Here is a 25,065-nt window from a genome sequence, read left to right as displayed (position 1 = left end):
TCATCCTACCTTCAGACATCTCTCCTGGCAAGCACTGTGCCTTGGAAAATGAATGAAAGAAAAAACTTCACAGGTAGAAAATATTCTCCCTTGAGTGCCACTGCACTATAAAATGTGTTTTTTTGCTTATTAAACAAGCATTCATTTGAATATAAGAAAAACTTATGTAAAAGGAAAACTTTCACAAATGGATAAGTTACTTTTGAAGGTTGAATCAATTTAAAAGTCAAAGTTCTGTATCTGTTACATTTTGGTTTTAATTTTAAAAGCTTCAACTGATAAACACTATTATAATCCTTTTCTTTTTTACAAAATATATTATTCAGACCCTTGATTCTGTGATGCTGCTTGTTAGCTAACAAATGAACTTCAAAGAACTGAATGACTGCACGTTAAAGTGATATTAAAACAGGTTATTTTAATGCTATGAAATACATTCCAAAGTAAACTTAAGTCAGATCAGGTATTGATAATCTATGGGTGAATCATATAGTAATTACTGACTTGCTACACATTTTTCTATCAATCCCAATTCTCATTTGGCTGAATTTTGCCCTCAAAACTGATGGATAAACAAGAAATTTTACCTCTTTGTCACTTAAGGCATAAGTAAATAAACTTTAAGTCTCTGTTAAATATATTTAAAAGCCAAAGTAAATTTCCATGCACATTTCTTCTAAATTACATTATATATATTATTGGATACCTTAGTAGTAAACACATTTACAGATACATTCTAAAAACCGTGGATAACGAAAATCACTGGCAAATTTAATTTGTGGAAATCTATTTTATTTTATTTTTTAATATTTATTTTTTTTAGGTGTAGATGGACACAATACAATGCCTTTATTTTTATGTGGTGCTAAGAATCGAACCCGGGTCCCGCCTGTGCTAGGTAAGCGTTCTACCATTGGGATTGTGGCTCAGAAGTCAAATTAAAATATTTACTTCTGCTAAGAATCTTAAGTATACTACTTTTTTCTCATAAACTCATTTATAAGCAGAAAAGGGGAAATTTATACTAACTCCACTCTTCTCAATTTCATGACAGTCAAAATTTTCATTTTACTCTATCATTTTTTGTGTGTATGTCATATACCAGTATCCATTTACCAAAAATTAAAAAGAAGTTTCACTACTGGCAAACTGAACCATCTACTTTAGCCAAGGAAATAATCTTCACCCTGCAAATTCTTTCCTCCTTTTTTTTTTTTTAACAAAGAATGCCTTCTGATATGTAGCATAATTCCAGAATGAGAAAAGATAACAAAGTCCTTTCTAAATCTATACTGCCTTATCCAATCTCATCTCTGAATGAAGGGAAAGAGTAACTAATAGAGAAGCAAAGGCAGGAGTATGCATCAGACGTTCTTAGGAAAGCCATGCTGTGGACATAGCCTCTTGAAGAACAGAGGGACCAGAGTCCTATACACAGGAATCATCAAAAGATCCTCAGAACAATATCCTGTACCTTCAGTTTATGACTCCTGTTTCATGTTGTCTTAGTCAATGTGGGGCACTGTGACCAAATGGCCAGAACAACTTAGAGGAGTAGTTTATTTTGAGCTCATAGTTTCAGAAATTCAGTCCATGGTTAGCCCGTTCCATCATTAAGGGACCAAGGTAAAGTAAGCATATCGGTTAAAAAGTAAGGTAAAGGGAAGCTGCTTTCCTCATGGCAGCAGAGAATTAAAGGTGAGGTACAAGGAACAGAACATAAATCCCAACGGCATGCCCCCAGTGATCTACATCCTCCAGCCACATTCTACCTACCGACAGTCACCACCCAGTACAGTAGTCCTTTCAAATCCTTAATCCATCAAATGAATTAATCTACAGATTAAGTTACAGCTCTTATAATCTAATCATTTCACATATTTCTACATTGTTTCATGAGCTTTGGGAGGGGACACTTCATATTCAATCCATAATATTTCACCCCTGATTCCCAAAAGCTCATGCCCAACTCACAATGCAAAATATATTTAGTCCATTTCCAAGAGTCCCCATAATCTTAACAGTTTCAGAATTCACAAAAGTCCAAATCCAAAGTATCTCCTCTGAGACTTAAGGCAAACTCTTGGCTATGAGTCCCTGTGAAACTCAAAAGCAAAAAAAGAAAAGAAAAATCAAAAGCAAGTTACATATATGCAACATACAGTGGTATAGAATAAACATTTCAATTCCAAAAGAGAAGAATAGGGGCAAAGAAAGAAGGAATAGGACCTAGCCAAGGGAACATTTCCTATAGCTCCATCTCCAACTCATGGTGGTGGGATGTGATCTTCAGAGAATGGGCCGTCCCCTGCCCCACCCCTGCCCCTGTGGCCTTGCTGGTTGCTGCTCATGTGGGCTTTCTTTTAGCCTGATTCTATCCACAGCCAGTGGTTTCCTCAGCATAAGTCTCATGTTACTGACATTTCTTAATTTTGGGAGTCTCTATTGCAGTTTGGCTTCCTTTTCATATCTTCACACATCACCCTCTCAGAAGCTACCTGCAGGGATTCTGACCCTGCCAAAATTTGCCTGACCTCCCAGGCCTTTCTTTGAAATATTGGTGGAAGCCTCCATGACCCCCTAACTCCAGTGTCCTACATTTCCACAGAATCAGTACAACAAGGATGATGCTCCTGTGGCCAGTTCCAATAGTAACCAGGCCTTCTTGGACTGTGCTTGGTGGTCTCTAAATAGCTGGGTGACTAAGCATGATGAAACAACTTCCTAAGAACCTCAGATGGAGAAGGGACCCCCAAGATCTCTTAAATGAATTTTCACTTCTACACCACTAAACCTGCAATGAATGGGTGGGGTTTTGCAGACTTCTGAAATTCCCTCAAGGCATCTTTCCTATTGTCTCTGTGCAAAAGTACTTAACTTCTCTTTAGAGGTGGAAATCTCTTTATCTTTGGCCCCAATTTTACACTCACTTTTCTGGCCAGAGTTCCACTCTGCTTTCTGCTGCTCTCACAATAAACCCTATTAAAAGCTGCCAGCAATATCCATGCCTGAATACTGTGCTGCCTTAAATTTCCTCTGCCAGAATATTAGTCCATCACCTTTAAACACTGCCTAACACAAAGTCTTAGGACATGGGCAAAATGCAGACAACTTCTTTATCAGAATGTAACACAAATGGCCTCTAGTACAATATCCAGTAGAATTCTCATTTCTCTCTCACACATCATGAGCAGTCTTTACTATCAAAATTCCCATGAGCACTCTAGTCATACAAGCTCCCATCAAAATAAGCATTCAACTCTGCTTACAATATTCTGAAGCTTCTCTAGCCTGCATCTTCAAACTTTTTCAAATTCATCCTACAAACCAGTTCCAAAGGTCAGGTTAGTCATAACCAGTACCAATTTCTGTGTTAGTCAGCTTAATATCCCTGTGCCCAAAATACCCTGCCAAAACAACTGGGAGGAAGAAAAGCATATTTTGAGCTTGCAGTTTCAGAGGCTTAGTCCATAGTCAGCTGGTTTCATTGCACTGGGCCCAAGATGAGGTTAAACATCATTGCAGAAGAGCACCGCAGAACTGCTCACCTCTTGGTGGCAGTGAAGCAGAGAGATAGCAAGAAACAAGGGACAAAATATGAAACTCAAAGGCATGCCCCAGTAACCTACTTCCTCCAGACATGCCTTTGCCTGTCAACAGTTACTACCCAGTAAAGTAGTCCTTTCAAATCATTAATCCATCAAATGGATTAATTCACCAATTAAGCTAAAGCACTCATAATCTAATCATTTCATATACTGCTATATTTGTCTCATGAGTTTTTGGGGGCTACCTCATATTCAAACCATATTACATATGTCCCTAGAAATACTGGTTATAACTCTGTAAAAATATAATAGTACCCCCCATACATAGTTTCCGTTATCTATAGCCACTACAGCCTAAAAATACTAAATGGAAAGTTCCAGAAATAAACAGCACTTCTCTGAGTAGTGTGATGAAATCTCATGCCACCCAAGATGTGAATCTTCACTATCTACATCACCTACTCATTAATCACTTAGCAGCCATGTGGGTTCTGACTGACTATCATGGGATGGCAGTGCTTGAGTTCAAGTATCGCTATTTTACTTATCAACAGCCTCAAAACATAAGAATAGAGATGCTGGCAATGATTATTATTATAATCATTCTATTTTGTTATTGTTGTTCTTAATCTCCTACTATGCCTACTTTAAAAATTAAACTTTATCATAGGTAAGTATGTATAAGAGAAACAAAATATATATAGCATAGAATTCAGTACTGCTGTGATTTCAGGCATCCACTAGAGATCTTGAAACATATCCCCCACAGATTAGGGGAGACTACTGTACCGGTAATTAAGTCATTAAATGACAATGCTGGAAATCAGGAATCTTTAATATTTGACCTAGCGTTTCAGGGAACTGAAAGAGCTTGAAAAAAATCACTTCTCCTCCTTGGATTTATTTACACATTATAAAAAGAGAAAATTACACCAGAATAGTGCTTTTGAAACTATATCCCAATATCAGGATTAATTTAATGAATCACCATACCCTTAAAATTTTTGACAGAAAAGCAAGGCTAGAATCTATTTTAAAATGTTTTATATTTAGTGAGAGCTCAGATTAACAGTAAGTTTTATCTGACATCTGTAAGTTTTACTTGACAATACCAAACTGTTGAAATAAGGTCACTTTATATAAAACTTTGGCCTTCATGACGTAAAACTAACTGCTGCCTTAATTTTTAAAAAACTGAGTCTCATGACTACCTTAATTTTTATACATAAGGAGACTACATTTGTAAAGGTAGGGAAAAGGGAGCAGCAAGTTTCAGGACTTAGACAATCAGAAATTTCCACTTATCAATAGCCTCAAAACATAAGATTAGAGATGCATCATGGCTATGGGAAAGCCCCATAATGGAATACAGAGTGGATATCAGCACTGGACTGAGAAAAGATCAAGACTGAATTCTAACTCTGTTATGTCAAGTGATTGAGAAAAGGATAAAATAAGTGACAGACATAAAGGTTCTTTGTAAGCTATACTATAGCATAAAAATGTAGTTTCAGTAAAAAGAAATATCCTGCTTCTAGAAAATTAACAATGAGAAAAAGTAACTCCACCAACAATGCACCTCATAGCCAATCTGATAAACTGTATAAGTAAAGCAATATCTACCCTCATTCCAGCTCCTATTTTCAGATTTAAATTTTTTTCCTATGACTAAAATAAAAACAAAACAGAACAATTAATCATAGTCATTTCAGAAGTAGAAAAAGAGTTATTAGAGTACAACTCTAGCTGGACATATTTGGTACATGCCAGTAACCCCAGCTACTCTGGAGGCTGAAGCAGGAAGATTGCAAATTCAAGCCCAGCTTGGGCAACTCAGCAATATCCTCCTTGAATATGGGAACAAAATCCGGGAGAGCTGGGGATCTAGTTATGTAGAGCAATCCTAGGTTCAATCCCTAGTATAGCTAAAAAAGGGGAGGTGGGAGTAAAACTCTCCTCTGAGATCCTGCAGTGCGCACCTTATTCTGTATTCATTAGGCCCTGATTCACCTCAACGGGTTGTTAAGAGGTTAGAGGAACTATTTTCAAGCTATGTTCTCAGAAAAGTTCTTGGCACATAATACTTTATCAATACCAGCCTTCTTAGCAATTTGACCTTGGTTAAATCACTTAACCAATTAATTTCTTCAATGATAAAATGCAAATAAACAATGCCACTTCAAATAGATTTTGTAAGAAACAAATAAGACTATATGAAAACAAGAAGGGTCAATGTCCAAAAAGATAAAAGACTATGAAAATGTTTCAGATAAAAGGAGGTTGAAGAAACATAACAACTAGATAATAATATCTCACCACACATTGGATCCTGTACTAGAAGGGGGCAAAATTCAATAAAAAATATTTTAGATCAACTGACAAAATAATAATATTGAGAATTGACTGAAGTATTTTATCAATGTAAACTGATGATGACTGTGCTGTGGTTGTATGAGATAATATCCTTTCTGAGGAAATACACAAATAAAATATTTATGAGTAAAGGATTATAAAGACGTGTTGCTTAACCTACAGTGGTTCCAGAAAAGGGTAAAAATCTAGCTGGACATATTTGGTACATGCCAGTAACCCCAGCTGGCATGTGTGTGCTTGTGTGTGTGTGTGTATAAATGATGGACAGGTAAGCAGATGGATAGATAGCAAGCAAATAAGATGAAATACTAAAATATGAACCTAGCTCTTTAGCTAGATGGGTGTTCTCTGTACTATTTTTCCTTCTGCAAGTTTTTTTAAATGTAAAATTATAACCAAATATAAATTGTCTCACAGAGAGAGAGAGAGAGCACTACAGTGCACACAGGACACTGGGGAGTTATAAAAAAGGCATTTTCTTTGTGATTTATCTATTTATAAATTTTGTCCATTGATTATTGGGTTAACTTGCATTTTTCTCACTGATTCATAAATATTTTCCTTTAGAACTCAAAATCAAAGGAGGTAAGAGCCACAGAAAATTTAAACCGTAACACTTTTAATCCTAGAATATTATTTATTTTTCCCAGTCCTGAAGGTTAAAACTAGTGATTCTCTATCACTAAGCTACATCCCCAGGTTTAGCTGTGATCCTCCAGCCTCAGCCTATCAAGTAGCTGAAATTATAGGCATGTTCCACTGTGCTTGAATAACATTCTTTAACAACCTCTAACCAGCCAAATTCTCCTCTGTTAACAATATTCTTTCACATAGTTATATAACAGTAATCTTTCAGAGGACATACCCTTCGAAAGACATAGCCACTGATACTTTCATTTTTAAATTTTCCATTCTTCTTTGTGATATACCTATTTATATATTTTCCATTGATTATTGAGTTAACCTGAATTTTTCTCTCTGATTTATAAATACTTTTTATTTATTTAAAAAAATGGCTTTAGGTAGACCAGAAAAAGTTATATATGAATGGTCAAAGTAACATTATTCAAAATAGCAAAAAAATGGAAGTAGATTCTTGGGATCCATCTCATCTCTCTCTCTCCTGTTCTCAGGAAGCCCATGTTGCTTTACCAAGCAAGTGTTGGAAGATCCTTAGGGAAAATATTAGATACCCTGAAAGCCAGGAAATGAACTTAACTACAAGATTATACCTGGTCAGGAACTGTGAAGAACAATATCAAGTTTTTTGCTTTTCAAAGGGTTAAATAGTACATGGTTTGGCTCTGAAGTGACTTTAGTAAATAAGGTTCAGTGGCTTCTCTCAAATGGTGTTGATACTGGGATCAGCAAAGGCCCAACGCCAGGTTAAAACGTCAATACCCAGATAATTGCCCAACCCAAGCCTCTTAAGAGAAAAAAGGTCAGAAAGTAGTCCCTTGCTTAAAAGAAAAGGTGATAACCATCAACATATGGGTAGACATACAAGCAATATGAAAAAGCAAGGGAACAAACTACCCAATAGCCCATAACACTGAGCCCATTAACACAACAATGGAAGAAATGTCAGAGAAAAAATTTAGAAAGTTCATAGTTAAAATGTTCAACAAACTAAGACATAAGAAGTGAAATTAGAGAGAAAATATAGGAAGTGAAAGATCACTTCAATAGAAATAAGGATTGAAAAAGAAACAAAAATCCTACAAATGAAAGACTCAATAAACCAAATTAAATATTCAATAGAAAGCTGGGCACAGTGGTGCACTCCTGTAATCCCAGCAGCTCAGGAGGCTGAGGCAGGAGGATCTTGAGTTCAAAGCCAGCCTCAGCTATGGTGAGGTGTTTAGCAGCTCAGTGAAACCTTGTCTCTAAATAAAATACAAAATAAGATTGGGATGGGACTCAGTGGCCTAGTGCCCCTGAATTCAATTCCTGGTACTCTACCTGCCCCCCTCCAAAAAAATTCAATAGAAAGCATCACCAATAAATTAGACCACTTTGGAAAAAGATTTTCAGACCTTGAGGACAAAGTATATAATCTTAAAGATAGAGCTGACCAAAAAGAAAAAAAACAAAGAGACCATGAGCAGAATATTTCAGAAATCTAGGGCAACATAAAAAAAAAAGCAATTTTTAAAACACTGAGGTAGATGAAGCCTCCAAAATACAAACTAAAGGAATGCACAGTCTTTTCAATAAAATAATATTAGAAAACTTCACAAATATTAGGACTTGAGATGGAAATTCAAATACAAGATGCATACAGAATACCAAATAGACATAATCAGAAGACACAGTATAATGAAATGCCTTAATATACAGAATAAAGATAGAACTTCAAAAGCTGCAAGAAAAAAAACAGCTGGTTACCGTTAGAGGAAACCAATTCAGATTTCAAGTGATTTCTCAACCCTGATCCTAAAAGCCAGGAGGGCTCAGAATAATATATACCAAGCTCTGAATGAAAAACAGTGCCAACCAAGATTATTATACCTAGCAAAATTATCCTTCAGAATTGAAGAAATAAAAACCTTCCATGACTGGGGTTGGAGCTGTAGCTCAATGGTAGAGTACTTGCTGAGCACATTTTAGGCACTGGGTTCAATCCCAGCAACATATAAAAATAAATAAATAAAATAAAGGTGTCCATCTACAACTAAAAAATATATATATTTTTAAAACCTTCCACAATAAATAGAAACTAAAATAATTCATAATTACAAAGCCTGTACTACAAAACATACTCAACAATATTTCATGAAGAAGAAATGAAAAATAAAATGAAAACCAGCGTAGGGATAAATTACACTAGAATAGTCAATTAAAGAAGACTAGCCTGAATTAAAACATTAGAAATAAACGAAAATAGCAGGAAATAAAAATCATCTCTTTGTAATAATACTGAATGTAAAGAGTCTAAACTCTTCAACCAAAAGAAACAGATTTCCAGATTGGATTTAAAACCAAGGCCCAAAAATATGTTGTTTGCAAGAGACTCATCTTACAAAGACACCCACAGATTGAAGGTGAAAGAATGGGAAAAGATCATACAAATGGTAACCGTAAAAAAGCAGGAGTAGCTAGTCTCATAAAAGACAAAGTAAGAACTGGGGCTGTAGCTCACTGGCAGAGCACTTGCCTAGCATGTATGAGGCATTGGGTTTGATCCTCAGCACCACATAAAAATAAACAAATAAAATAAAGGCATTCTGTCAATCTACAACTACAAAGATTTTTTTAATTTAAAAAAAGTATACTTTAAGCCAAAATTAATCAGAAAAGACAAAGAAGGTCACTTCATACTGGTTAAGGGAATCATCCAAAAACGAGATATAATGATTACAAATGTTTGTGACCCAAACAATGGTGCATTTACAGACATAAAACAAACCCTTCTCAATATTAAGAATCATACAGAACATAATACAATAATATTGAGTGACTTCAACATATTTCTCTCACCACTGGATAGATCATCCAGATATAAACTAAGGAAAGATTCATCGGAACTAAAAATACTATTAATCAAATGGACATAATAGACAACTATAGACCATTTCATCTATCAACAACTGAATTCACTTCTTCTCAGCAGCATATGGAAGATTTTCTAAAATAGTACTGGGGATTGAACTCAGGGGCACTCAGCCATTGAGCCACATCAATGACTCTATTTTATATTTTATATTTAAAATATAAATATAAAAAATATTTTATATTTTTATCTCATATTTAATATTTGATCTCATATTTTAAAAAATAGAAAAACTAGGAACAGAAGTAACTTACCTCACTATTTTATATTTTCTTTAGAGACAGTGTCTCACTGAGTTGTTTAGCACCTCACTTTTGCTGAGGCTGGCTTTGAACTCTCGATCCTTCTGCCTCAGCCTCCCGAGCTACTGGGATTACAGGTGTGGGCCACAGCACTCAGCTAATGCAAATCTTAACAAATTCCAAAAAATAGAGATAGTTCTACACATCCTATCAGGTCATAATGGAATGAAATTAGAAATCAATAAGAAGATAAAAGACAGAAGCCACTCCAACAACTGGAGATTAAATAATACACTTTTGAATGACACATGAATAGCAGAAGCAATCAGGTGAGAAATTTTTTAAATTTTCAGAAACAAATGAGAACAGTGATACAACAGATATAATAGTGATACAGAGATTTTGATCTCTGGGACAATGTGAAGGCAGTTCTAAGAAGAATGTTTATAGCACTGAGTTCATCAATTTTTTTAAAAAAGATACTGAATAAATAATCTAATATTACACCTCAAGGCTCTGGAAAAGGAAAAACAAATTAAATCAGTAGAAGACAGGAAATAAAAAAATAATAATACAAAGGAACAATGAAACAAAGTCTTGCCAGCTGCCCATGCTGTGGAGATGAGCTGGATTCAAAAGAACTGGCTGCAACATTAAACTAAGAAAATGGCAAAGAAATCACACAACACCAGAACATGAGTTTCTCAGATTGAGGGTGGAACCATTCTGTGACCTTTAGGGTCAGATTCGACGCTGGACAGCGCTGGAAAAAGAGAGGGTGCACCTTGAATCACTTTATTTTACAAGGGGGACACACAAAAAAGCTTTGATAGAATGTTCTTCACCAAATAAGGCTGGGGGATAGAGTTTCAAAAGGTGGAGTCTTGCTTTGTGATGTCTTGTGGTCAGCAGATTGGCTTGACATCTTGGCAAGTAACACCCATCTCAGGAGCTATGTAGGATCACAGGCAGAGTGAGAGGGAAGGTGCACTTACGTAGCACAGTCCAATCAGCATGCAACGCCAAACCAGTCCCCTCATACGCTCAAATGTGCATAGCTCACACACACAGCCCATGGATGGTCTCAACAACAAAGAGTTGTTTTTTGAGAAGATAAACAAAATAGGTAAACCCTTAGCCAAACTAACCAAACTAAATTAACAAATTTAGAAATGATAAAGGAAAATACCACCACAGACACTATTGAAATACAGAAGATCATCAGAAACTATTTTGAAAATTTATACTCCAATAAGCTAGAAAATCTTGAATCTGACAAATCCCTAGCCACATACGACCTACTCAAATTGAACCATGAGGTATAGAAAACTTTAAAAAATCAGTATCAAATAATGAAATTGGCGCAGCTATCAAAAGCCTTCCAACAAAGAAAAGTCTAGGACCGGAAAGATTCTCAGTCAAGTTCTACTAGATCTTTAAAGGAGGACTAATGTCAATCTCCTCAAATTATTCCATGAAATAGAAAAGAAGGGAACACTACCAAATTCATGATATGAACCTCATATCACTCTGATACCAAAATCAGATAGACACATCAAAGAAAACTTCAGACCAATAACTTTGAAGAACATATATGCAAAAATTCTTAATAAAATATTGACAAATCACATACAAAAACACATAAAAAGATAATGCACTGTGATCAAATGGGCTTCATTCCAGGGAAGCAGACTTAGTTCATCATATAAAAATCAATAAATGTAATTCACCACGTAAACAGTTAAGGACATGAACCACATGATTATTTCAATAGTTGCAGAAAAAAGCATTTGACTCATATTTTAAAAAATAGAGAAACTAGCAACAGAAGTAACTTAACTCAACATTGTAAAAACTACAAACCCAAGGTCAACATTATACTGAACATAGAAAAAGTGAAAGCATTTCCTATAAAAGCAAAAACAAGACAAATTTGCCTACTCTCATCACTCCTGTTCAACATAGTCCTTGAAACTCTACCCAGAGCAAACAGGCAAGAGAGAGAAATTAAAGGAATACAAATAAGTAAAGAAGAGTTCAAATTATCTCTATTTGCTAACAACATGATTCTATACTTAGAAGACTCAAAAAACTCCAACAGACGACTTTTAGACCTGATAAACAAATTTAGTAAAGTAGCAAGATACAAGATCAAAACTCATAAATCAATTGCTTTCTTATACTCCAAAAATGAATTTGCTAAAAAAAAAATTAGGAACACTATTCTATTCACAATAACATCAAAACAAACAAACAACAACAATAACAACAACAACAACAACACCCTTGGGAATCTAACCAAGGAGGTTGAAGACATCTACAATGAAAACTGCAGAACACTGAAAAAATAACATGAAGAAGACCCTAGAAGAAGAAAGACCTCCCAGGTTCTTGGATAGGCAGAATTAATATCATCAAGATGGTCATATTACCAAAAGCATTTTATACAGATTCAATGCAATCTCCATCAAAATAACAATGACATTCTCCACAAAATTAGAAAAAGCAGTTCTAAAATTCATTTGGAAAAATAAGAGATCCAGAATAGCCAAAGCAATCCTAAAGCAAAAAGAGCAATACTGAAGGCATCACAATAATGGACCTCAGATTGTACTACAGAGCTATAGTAACACAAACAGCATGGTATTGGCTCCAAAACAAACATGAAGACCAGTGGAACAGAATAGAAGACAGAGAGACAAACCCACATAAATACAGTCATCTGACATTAGATAAAGGTGTGCCAAAAACATACACAGGAGAAAAGATAGCCTGAAGAATTGTAAAGTACAGGAAGGCAGGTGGAAGGGAAAAGGGGAGAAAAAGTAGAAGTACTGGGGATTCTAATGGAGCAAAACATATTCCATAAATATATGAACATATCAAAATGAACTCCACAATCATAAAAAGAACTGCATCAGAAAAGATGCACACAAAACTAGTACACTGCATGACTGCTTCTGGGCAGAGGAACCTATTTGCTAAGAACTATCTCCCTAGAATGAATTCCCAGGATAAGTTTGCAGGAAAGGTAATCAGAGTCAGGAATGGTAGTTCACACCTGAAGTCCCAGCAGCTTGGGAGGCTTAGGCAGGAGGACTGTGAGCTCAAAGCCAGTCTCAGCAACTTACTGAGGCCCTAAACAAAGTGAGACTCTCTCTCTAAATAAAATATAAAAAGGGCTGGGGATATGGCTTAGTGTTTAAGTACTCCTGGATTCAATCCCCAGTACCAAAAAAAAAAAAAAAAACCAAAAAAACACTGAAAGGCAATCAGAGAAAGGAGAGAAAAGTATTTAATTATGTAAGATATAATCCGTATCCTTTAAAAATGATAATTAATTAGCTTTATCAGGATGCCAAACTGAAAAACAGAAAATAAAGAAGCTAGAGCTGCCACAACAAAAATCTGCATTAATGCACAGGGGGCAGGAGAGGGATAGCAACCCTGTTCACTTCCCTTTCCAAAGCTACTGCAACCACAATGAAATTTAACTTCCAAATCTTTATTCAAGATAAACTTTTAGAAGCCCCAAAACTTCACTTAAAAGAAATGGCAAATATTTTAACAAGGCATGTTTTTCCTTTATTTGCAGAGTCCCTGGTAGTAGCAGGAACTCTGCAAATAAAAGTAGTCAGCACAGAAGTAATTTTTTCTAAACTCTAGATAGGTTTTTAGATCTCCAAATTTTTCCTGTTGAATTGGTTCTGATAGATTCATCTACTTTGCAGCCTAAAGAAATATCATAAATTTAATGTTTTCATTGTTAAAGAATTCAGTTACAAAAAAGTGTCTATTCATCATTTATCTTCTAAAATATAAGCCAGTCACATAATTTAAGGCTGAAGATTCAGTTCATATCTCAAACAGAGACCCTATTCTTGGGTCTTACCCTTAAAACAAAGCAAAATCTCTATAAACATTTAGCTTGCTTTTTTCTGAAACAGAACACAGGCACTCTTCATTTTGTCAAGTTGCTTTGCATTACAAATAGATTATTACAGACTCATGTTTCTTGAGAGACACTGCTAGTGGGTCTCTTGTTGGTCCTACTCACATCTAAGAATGCAAAGCCCTGATCACTATTTCCCAAGCCATTTTCCAGAGTTTCCAGCATCTTCAAACAATAAGGTAAAGCCTGCATTTAGACAATGAAGAAGTTTGCTTTCTGTTTGCGGTAAAAATGGTAGATTCCTCAAGTTTACGTTCTTCCCCTGAAAAAAAAGGAATGCTATATACAGAGCATCCACCTGAGCCCACATCACATTACTCCCATGCTAACAATACTAATATCTAAAATCTCAAACTTAACTCTTTAACACTCTTTCTAGAGAAAAGAAATACAAAGATCCAATTTGGCATGTCAGGAGAATGGTCCTTCACACCATTTCTAAAACCTAAAGGCCAATGGAAAGGGATTTCCCAACCACCACCTCTCTTTTCATCAGGGTTGTGGGACCCCAGGCAGAAACTTTCAAAGGATAGTCTTTTGGCAACAAAGAGGAATCAAAATCTTTAATCAAAGGTTTAGAAAGAGGATGTAAAGTGATATAGGGTTTGAAAGATGTTCAGAAGGAATACCTAGAACTTCCTGGCAGTATAGTCCGTACTTTTTGTTTTTGGTGGGGAAGGGTCGGGGGGTAGTACTAGGGGTTGAACCCAGAGGCACTCTACAACTCAGCTACACTCTCCACCCTTTTAATTTTAATTTTTTATGTTGAGGCAGCATCTCACCAAATTGCTGAGGCTAGCCTCAAATTTGTGAACCCCCTGCCTCAGCCTCCCAAGTCACTGGGATTACAGGCGGGTGCCACTGTACCCTGTTAGTCTGTACCTCTTAATCATCTTCCCATGTAAGGTTATTTCTAATTCTTGATAATTTTCTTTCCATTGTTCAAACCTGATTTCCACTAGGAGTCTTTGTTCCACCTTAGCCCACTGTGGAATACGTATAATTTAACCAATTTTTTTCTTGGTCCTTTGTCCCAACAATCCTAATAATGTAATTCAATAATCTTCAAACCAAGGCAGTAACATTTCATAAACTTTTGGGATTATGGTGGGTAGGAGGAACTAGTAAGTGCAATGCAGACTGAAACACAAATACAGTGCTTGTTTTCGAGCCTTTGGTTCAACATCTGGCAACATTCAATTGCCCTTTAGAGAAAGATAAGCATGCTGAGAGTCAACTTTGTAGTTCCGAGATTACCATTTATTAACAAACTGCATAGAGAATTTCTAAACTGAAATGAGAGATCACGTTCATTTTTTCCATCAGAATCAGAGCCAAAAACAAACCATAATTCTTAAAAACTTAGGTGAGGTTTTGTTAAACAAAACAGATTTACCAGTAAAAGGCAGGAAGAGTGAAATTATAATTTGAACCAGGCAAACTGTTTCATAATAGAAAATGTGGCACTTAATGCAGTTTGCAGAATATGGTATGCTAAAAACGCTACTTACAGCAGTAGGAGGCCTCTAGAGAGTAAAACCAGCCAAACAAAAGAACTTAAAAAGGTAGGAAAAAAGTATCCATGTCACCATTACAAAACCACAAGGTTGATAATTTTTTTTTTTCTGAATTAAAACTTTTTCTCCACACTTTTGGTTTAAAAAGTACAAAAAAAAATATGATAAAAAATTTTCTTTGTGAATTAGAAATTTATACTAATTCAAACTTATCCTAATTTAATGTGACTTGAGTCCAACAAGCACATATACTGTTAAGGTCAACCAACTTACAGAAGACTATATAAGCATATCAAAGTTCTCTTCTGCAGCTCCTTCTGGAAGAGATTTACTTTTGAGTTCCTGAATGTGTTAGCCAGCTGATAGGACAGACTGGTGCTTCTTTAGTTGAAATAAATAGTCAAAACCTCTACTAAAAAACTTTTGCTGAAAAGTCTTGGCTCACTTCCTGATGTACTAGCCAAGTAAAAATAAGCACAAAAACTTCAATGTAAGTTGACTAGAAAATTATTCTGATAGTCTTTAGGTCTCTAGTACTAAACACAGAGTACCTGAGTTAGTCTTTTATAATAATGTCAATTCTAATTTTTGGAAAGTAATTAGAAAGCTAGCCAATAAATACTGCTAAAAACAAGCTAATACTAATAGTGTGACACTTTCTCATCTCACACATCCCCTAGTTCCTCAGTGTCAATGCAAGTTTGACAGCAAATTACTCAATAAATTTTCAGAGCCTTCTTAAGAGTACAAAAGCAGAAGAGACATGATCTTTCACATCAAAGAACTAATAAAATATGTCTGGCTAATATACCAACATATAATTAACTGAAATATGTTTCCAGATTATAAACGGGCCAGCAGCATACAATGATGATTGCCAATATTCAGATGCTCATTATTTAGATACTGAATCTAAAAGAAGAAAAAAAGACCTCCTCTGGTTTCCAACTCCAGATAACTTATCTGCACTTGTTCTAGATAAGTCCTCTAGAAAAATTCTCTTATTTTCCACATGACAACCTTCACTTCTTGGAAGATTTCTCCCAAGTTACCTTCAGCCTTCTTCACATTACTGAATCATTCCAATCCTTAAACCACTCCTCTTCCTATAACACGGTTTCTAGACACCCTCCCCTCCTAGCTCTGTTCCTCTTGATTGTCCAAGATCGGGATGTCATGAATGCATGAATACAGACTTTAACAACTATATCATACTGTTGACCTATATATTTTAAAAGTTCTGATTAGTCTTTATCTTTTTTTTTCCTTTTCTTTTTTTTTGCAGTGCTGATAATTGAACCCAGGGCTTCTTCACACATGCTATTTTTTATTTTATGTGCAAATTATTTTTAAAAAAATATTTTAAATGTCCTAACATATTACATAAATTAACTTCAAATATTTTCTATTGTTAAGTTTCATTTGGGTATATTATATAAGAAAAATTCAAGTTCATAATTTAAAGAGTATTAAAAGGAAATTTAAAGGGATCCTTTTAATTTTTTTTATATCCTTTTTCCTCATTCTTAACTCTAGTCTTCTCTGAAAAGCATACTCTTTTTTTATTGGTTGTACAACTTTTTGATAGTAAATACCATGGAATATTTTAGGATTTTTCTTATTACTGTTTTTTTTACAATATTTTATAAATTTTCCCGTACACCAAAAGGAAAAAATAGAAAACAACCAGCTTCTATCATATTTTTCCAATCTTGCTTTCTTTATCCTGTGCTTACCACATGCCTACAAAATATTTTAAAATAAAACCTTGCTTTGTACTGTTCCACCTTTAACTGAAACACATCCTATACATTAGTATCTATTAAGCTGTAAGCACTGTGCTTACCTTTTTCTAGTCCTCAAAATAAACTAATAGTTGTTAGAGTCTGTAAACAAGTCAGATTGGCACTTGTTGTTTTGCCTGAGAAATGTTAAAGTCTGTAAACAAGTCTGGATGGCGCCTGGCCAAATGTCAGAGGGAGTGGTTTGTAAAGTAACAAAAGCGAGCCATTAAGTGTGGAGATTCCTGATTGGTTGACTGCTGTATCTAGTTTATGCTAATTAAGATAAGCTGTGCAAAATGTATAAATACCTCTGTTATCCTACAATAAATGGCTTCCATTCCTGCTACATCAACATACACAAGTCATTCGTCGCCCCCCCCCCCCCCCCCCCGCAAATAGTCAACTCTAATTCCATATTGTTCATATTCTCTATTCTATTATGACAGTAATTTGCCTATACCATGTCTTGGCATGCACTATTTTTAGTATTTACACAAACTATAGGACCCTTTTCTAGAACTTGGGTGTTCTACTCTCACTAGACAGTATTTCTTTGTTATGAGTTTTTACAATATTGCCACTTGAGATTACGTGGTTATGTTTATGTGATAGTAGAGCAAATTCACAACTAAATGGGTAATTGACACCATGGTTAATAAATTCTGGTAGGCAGATCAGAAAGTGGTCTGATAAAAAAAACAGCATATTCACTGGATTCATAAAATATTTTGTAAAAGTCCTTTAGAAGAAAGGATGAAATAGCAATATTAACAACTAGTAATATCCATTTTATTTTAAAGAAAATATATAGGCTTTGCTTGTCAAAATTTGAGAGAATCTACTGTTAGATGATGAAACTTTGATTATATTTTAGGACCTGGATGTTCACTCACTGTGGAATATATAACAAAATATTTCTAGTCACTTTCAAAGAAAGCAAGTTAGCTGGCAAGTGATGTAACTGGCTTTAGAGAATAACAGATCTTAGGAAACTCTGTGAAGTATAAGTTACAACAAATCCCTACAACATGCTAGAATATTTGAAGGTTTGCAAAGATAGGAAAGTTCCAAATAATTATCAAGAGACAGAATTCCTAAGGGTAGGAATATCATTATGCAGTGCTGAAAACCCTTCAAGAAGTCTAGAGAAGCTAAATATAAAACCTGCCTTAAAAAGTTGTCCACAGACTCTTATCTGGGGAGTTGCTAAAAACATTTCAGTCAGGAAACATGAAAGAATCTGTAAAATATTAATAGATGATTAGGTGGAGGAGGTTTGAGGAATGTGATGAGAGGGTTCTAAAGTAGTAGTAAAGAAGAGGGAGGTATGCATACTTCATTTTTCATCAAATCACCTCAGTCTTTAACATTTGCCTTCATGGAAAAAAAAATTTAAGAAAAACAATTTTTTTTTCATTTAGATTCAAACATAATAAGCCTTACCCTCATTTTCTACCTAACACTAGATGTGCAATTTTTTATTTCACACAATATAACAAGCTTTTAAAAAGAGAAAAACAAGACAACAAAAGCAGAAGGTATTTTTGGACTTTAGAAATCAGGCATTAAAAAAGGATGAAGTTTTAAACTTACATCTGAAACCACACTTTTCATGGGACTTTGTAGGACAGGTTTAGTCACAGAGAGTTTTCCATTCACAGGGCTGTTCACCACAGGGGCGGGAACTACATTCACCACCTGGTTAGGTAGCTGTGTGGCTCCCCCACCCACAGCAAGGACAGGCTGAGCAGAGGGCAGAACTCCAGGTGCCTGAAGTTGTACCACAGTAGGCTGAGAGAGCAAAAGAGTCTGACCTGTGTTAGAAAAAAGAAAAGAAATCAGAGAGTGCATAACTATGGTAGCTGGGAAAACAGTTTAAAATCTAGGTCTTTTCTGCAGACATAATAGCTAAGATCAACACTGAGGAATTTCACACCAGCAAGTAAAACATAACCAATAGCACCATACATTCTGCTATTGTGTTTTTAATTAAACCATCCTCTTTGAGTTATCACTAATAATATACTTCCAAAACAGGTATGATGATGCACGTCTGTAGTCCCAGCACTTGAAAAGCTAAGGCAGGAGGATCCCTTGAGCCAAGGAGTTTGAGCCCAGTTTGGGCAACACAGGGAGACCTCATCAAAAATAAATAAATATATAAAAAACAGTATTTTTCATATTTACCTTTTCAACTACATACACACCAAATTTGCTACTATATATATATAGAGAGAGAGAGAGATTCTCTAAGTATTAACCTCTAAAGTGTACTAGTGCTATAAGGATTTTTTATATTATAAATAACAAATCTTTTATACTGAACACAAAGAACCATGTATTTTAAATTATATGATTATAAATATATACAATACTGAAAAGCTACTGAAAAAAATGGAATAACAAGGACTACAAATACCAAAAAAGTTAAAACCATTTTAGATGAATTCTTAGCTAACAAACACAGTAAACACAAATCTGTAATTTAAAAGTCTGTAGATAATACCAACTCTTTCAACCCCTGCCAAAAAAAAAAAAAAGCCTTCAAATCTTTTCTTAGCCTTCACATTTATCAGTATTTTAAACTTGTGCTTACCTGAGAACTAGTATTATTACCCTAAAGAAAACTTATACAACTCATAACACTGATCTATTAAAAGTTTTACTTGCCTGCTAAGTGTTTCCTTTCAGATCTGACCAATTTTATAAGGTGCTGAAAGCCTGGCCTAATATCCACAGCTGCTTGGGCCTAGCTAGCAAACTAAAGGTACTATAGCAACCAGCAACTAAATTTCCATATAAATTTATAATTCTTCTTTTTAAGGAAAAAAAAAGTATTATACTTTCAGACAGTTTAACATGGCTCATAAAATTCAGCTTGATATTTCAAAGGATTAGGAAAAACTAAAAATCAAAATAATGTTTTAGAACACCTGTTTTTTAGAACATCTTTCTTGGTTAAAAAAGATCACTGTTATAAAATTAATGTCTTTGTTTCAGATGACCTAGAAAGCACACAAAAAATAGAATTTAACTAACAGCATTTTATCCTAGATAAATTAGTAAATTAGCAAGAAGAAAGATCTAAAAATAATTTTATAGATTTATAATATATACAGTTTATTTAAATAATTGTTAAACATTTTTATTTTCTCATTTTCTCTTGGGTACTCATTTCTATTATGACATAAAAACACAAACTGGGGAAATGGCCCCTAAGCAGATATAAATTTAAATATAAGACCAAGGATTAGGTTTTTAGTAATACTTAGTAAGAAATTACAATTAAAATCTACAGAAAATTCTTGCTACAAATATGGATTTGAGGATGTCTTGCAAAATGTCACAAGGCTACCAACCCTCTGACCCATACTCCAGGATCTATAGTTCACAGATTGAAAACCACTGACTTAAACCAATATTTTGAGAAGTGATGTAATGTTCCATATCCTCTTAGTTTAAAAATTATGATTAAAAAAAATGCCTGCCCAAAACTTTGGGACTACTCCCAAGAAGAGAGGACAAGAGAAATAGAATTAAGTTTCTTCAAAGAAATCATCAGACTTCCAACTTCAGTTATAGATTTAAAGGATTGGAAGATAATGCATGCAGGCAGCTGTAATATTGCTTAAAATTAATTAAGAGGGCTGGGGTTGTGGCTCAAGCAGTAGCGTGCTCGCCTGGCATGTGTGCAGCGATGGGTTCGATCCTCAGCACCACATACAAATAAAGATGTCGTGTCTGCCGAAAACTAAAAAATAAATATTAAATTCTCTCTATCTCTCTCTCTCTCTCTAAAAAAAAAATTAATTAAGAAAAATAATCCAAGTTTATCCTGTCTTCTGTCTAGTTATCACTATCTCCTTATTGAGAGAACTACAACTTGGAGAGAAAGAGATGGAGGATTCTCAAGGCATCGTCTGTGCAACAAATGTTGCTCAAGTTCTACCAGGGCTCCTTTTTTCCCCATGTGGTACATCAAGTCCTTTAGTCATAGAAGTTTCAACTATTCTCAAGTTATCCAGCAACTAGGACAAAGACACCCTATATATTCCAGGCATGTTCCCATTCAGGAAAGAATGAAAGGAAATAAATTTCTACTAAAATGTGTTCAAGAACAAAAAATTCTCATGGTTACTTGCTAAATGCTGACCAGACCACAAACTACAATGCAAAGGACTGGGGCTTTTAATAGCAGTGGAACATAATTACTACTGTTCCTAGTGTGGAAACAGATAAAAAGGACATACCAAAAAACTGTTTATCCATTTTAGCATGCTCAAAATCCTCCTTGGCATTACATGCAAATCCTCTTAATGAAAGGCAGCTGGATTTGATGCTGGAGACTTCTGACAATGTATGACTCACTGATTTTGATAGTCACTTCTTCCTTTTCAACTTTCTTCACAGATTGCAAACCATGTATCAAACATTTATCAAATACCTATTCTGCCTAAAATAGAATACCTGTGTGACTTTGGGTAAACAATTTGTGCCAGTTATCTCACCTATAAAATGGAAATACATCTATCCTCAAGATAATGTACTTAAGCACTTAGAAGAGTGTCTGGCACATAGTAAGAACTTAAAATATTATGTATACTAACACCTTTTCAGAATAACAGTTTCTCTAAAGAACACTGCATATATTATAATTCACTAGTTCTCAAAGTAACTGTTACTTGTTTATGTAAATTTAACTCCTCAAGGGTAGGGAATTCTTGAGAACAAGAACACATCTCATTCTTTTAGCACCAATATAATGATTAATTACACAGACTAAGCCAAACCACCTGGCTCAAATTTCAGCTTCACTTCTTCAAAAAAATAATCTTACTTCCATCCTGTTTAATGAATTGCACTATCACCTACCCAAAAAGCCCAAGACAGAAATACAGAAGACACTGTAGATCTTCCTCTCTATCCTTAATCCACCCTCCATACAATCCAGTTACCAAGGCCTACAATTCTACATTTTTTTTTTTAGAGAGAGAGAGAGAGAATTTTTTAATATTTATTTTTTAGTTTTCGGTGGGCACAACATCTTTTTTATTTTATTTTTATGTGGTGCTGAGGATCGAACCCAGTGCCCCGTGCATGCCAGGCGAGCGCATTACCGCTTGAGCCAATCCCCAGCCCCACAATTCTACACTTTTAACATATCTATTCTCCATCCTGGTTGTCATCCCTGCTCCACTTCAATTCTAGGGATTGAACCTAGGGCCTCATGCATGCTAGAGAAGTGTTCTTTCACTGAGCAACATCCCAGCCCTAGCTGTCCATTTTCATTACATTCCAGACTTTCATATTTTTGCCCACACTACTCAAATTAGTCTTAAAGGACATGTGCAGAACTTAGAAGCAAAAAAATGTACCTCGTTGATAGGATAGTGTGAGCCAAAAAAAAAAAAAACTACTAGGAAAACCAAGAGAATTCAAGGGACAATGACTAATTATGAGAGTTACAAGAAGGGGCTTTTAGAAAAAAGTAATATTATAATGTAAAGTTAGAGGGGCTGGGTTGTGGCTCAGCGGTAGAGCGCTCACCTAGCACGTGCAAGGCCCTGGGTTCGATCCTCAGCACCACATGAAAATAAATAAATAAAATAAAGGTGTTATGTCCATCTACAACTAATAAATAAATTAAAAATAATATTAATAATGTAAAGTTAGAAAACTAAACAGAAGAGAAACTGTGAAAGGTTTTACGTTCCACACTAGAGAATTAGGATTTAACCATATGGGAATTATGTCTTGTTTTTCAATGGTAAAATCTATTAATGCAGAAACCAATTAACTATAAAATTCCTTACCTACATTTCTCCTCCTATCCCATTCTCAAATAAATTAAAGATATATATTTAATCTGTAAAATAATAATATCACCTCTCTATACTGTATTACAAAAACAAACAAGGTTCAGTGCCTCCTATTAACAAAAAAATAATCTTCAGATCATGGGAAATCATTGAAATTCTAAATAATGTGTGGTTCCAGTTTCTAGAACTAAGAAACTGTTCAGAAAAGAACAATCTGTCTTCCTGGTATAGGTAAGATCTTCTATCACTTAAACATATTCAATGGTCCAAGAACAAACTCTTAGGAATATCCCATTCTTTACACACTGTCATATTAATGCCAGACTTTTACTTTTTATAGATGTGCTCTAATAGCTTATGGGAACGATAATGAGGTTCTTTGTGAGTTTAAAATTCTTAGTCTTTGGAAAGACACAGATCCTTTTAAGATCCTAATGAAAGCTTTTGAGACTATCTCTTTCAAAACTCATATTATAAACATATAATAAATCTTTCACTTTATTTCAAGGAGTTTATGAATATTAACACCCAGTTATAGATCGCAAGAATATCTATTCTATAAGATTACTATTTTTCATATGAAAAAAAATTTGACTCTATACTGAGATGGCAGGCATTTCAGCTATTTTTGTTTTGTTTCATTTTGGTTTTTGGTAGAATCCATCTATTCTGTTTAGTTCCTTTCTTTCCATCAATGTCTAATTATCTATGACCATGTAATAAAACAAAGCTAACAGTGGAGCTCAAATGCATTACCTTGCCTTTATTAAAATTAAGCTTCAAAAAAATGAGCTAACAACTCTAAATACAACCATGAAGGCAAACGTTACATTGATGTTTATTTACAACTCATACCCAGTAATACCTACTACTACTTGGTGCCAAGAAGTTAAATCCAGAGAAGATAATGTTATAAAACTTTCTCATATTCATACATATACATATCAATATATAACTAAGCTGCCTAAAAGATTGACATAAGCAAGTGATTCCCATATGTGAGTAGCACCAAATCCTCATTGAACTTCTTTCAGTGTCAACCTAAAATTCTTGTAGAATCCCAAGTATGTGAGGCCATCTAGTGGATAAAATACAGAAATACAAATTCTTAGCTAGTTGAAGAGAATTTAGGTTTCTTCCTAATGCCCTGTTTACTAAACCATTCAGTCTCCTCAGAGATAAAGAACCAGACTCTATTGCTGAAACATACCTATATGACCAAAAATAGAATATATTATTTTAAATACCGATCACTCCTTAAAACAAAACAAAACCAAAAAAAAAAAAAAAAACCCATGGCCACAAATTTTCAGAATAAAATGGCAATCTTTTATTTTAACTCCTACATTTCAAGTGGTTATATAAAACCAAACGCTTTAAGCAGTCATGGATGCAAACAACTATTATCTCAGCTACTTAGGAGGAAGGAAGGAGATTTGGGAATTGAGGCCAGCCTGAGCAACTTAGCAAAATATCTGTCTCAAAATAAAATCAAAAAGGCTAGGTATCTGTCTCAAAATAAAATCAAAAAGGCTAGGGATAAGCACCCCTGGGTTTAAACCTAATACTGAAGGAAAAAGAAAAAAACAAAAAAGCCTTGAAAACAGGTATCAATCAAAACTGTAAGAAAAAAGAAGTATTGGATATAATTGATCTGAAGAGCTCTCTCTGTTAGGACAAGAACCACATATTAGTCATCTCTGCAACATCCTCAGAAGCAAGGACAATTCCTGACACACCACACATGTTCAGTAATTATAACCTGAATTATTTATATATTTAAAAAGTGACAAAATCTTTATACTATCTTCCAAATAAACATATACAGCCTCAATTTCCACAATAGTACCTTTAGTGGGTGCAGGCTGTATACTAATAATTGGTTGCTGCTTTGCCAATGGCATAAGTGTTGGTAGTGTCTGAATAATGATGGTTTTTGCTGGAACACTGGAGTTTGTTTGAGTCTTGGGTGCTGCTGGAAGTAATAAAGGTTTGGGCTGAATTGAAGGCTTTGAACCCATCTGAATTTTTTTCTTTGGAGTCAGTCCATTTTCTGGAGAAAAAACAAACCACAAATCAATCTAAGGCAATTGAGCAACTCCTAGAAAACAGATTTTATTTAAACACTTTATACATTATCTTGACTTCTGAGTAACTATCTTGCACTGGAGTTTAAGCATACCTACCCTGTACCTGAAAAGACCAAAGAAAATTCCTTAATCTGAGATCCTCCTTTTTCACCAAACTGCAGTTTTGAGAAGGAACAGTAAAGGAGAA

At 34.8% G+C, this 25,065-nt stretch overlaps 1 protein-coding gene across 1 annotated transcript in view; it reads right to left on the bottom strand.

Annotated features, from left to right (window-relative positions):
* Atf6 (activating transcription factor 6) overlaps positions 1-25,065 on the bottom strand; it is a 225,463-nt gene that overhangs the window by 173,880 nt on the left and 26,518 nt on the right. Inside the window, exons 6-7 of the mRNA XM_076862746.1 lie at positions 24,638-24,841; positions 18,563-18,783 (exon numbers count right to left, since the gene is read on the bottom strand). Of these exons, the coding sequence (XP_076718861.1) occupies positions 18,563-18,783; positions 24,638-24,841 (425 nt within the window). The remainder of the gene's footprint in view (positions 1-18,562; positions 18,784-24,637; positions 24,842-25,065) is intronic.

The sequence above is a fragment of the Callospermophilus lateralis genome, chromosome 7 (assembly GCF_048772815.1).
Source record: "Callospermophilus lateralis isolate mCalLat2 chromosome 7, mCalLat2.hap1, whole genome shotgun sequence".
NCBI lineage: Eukaryota > Metazoa > Chordata > Mammalia > Rodentia > Sciuridae > Callospermophilus > Callospermophilus lateralis.
This window is presented reverse-complemented; position numbering and strand designations above follow the sequence as displayed.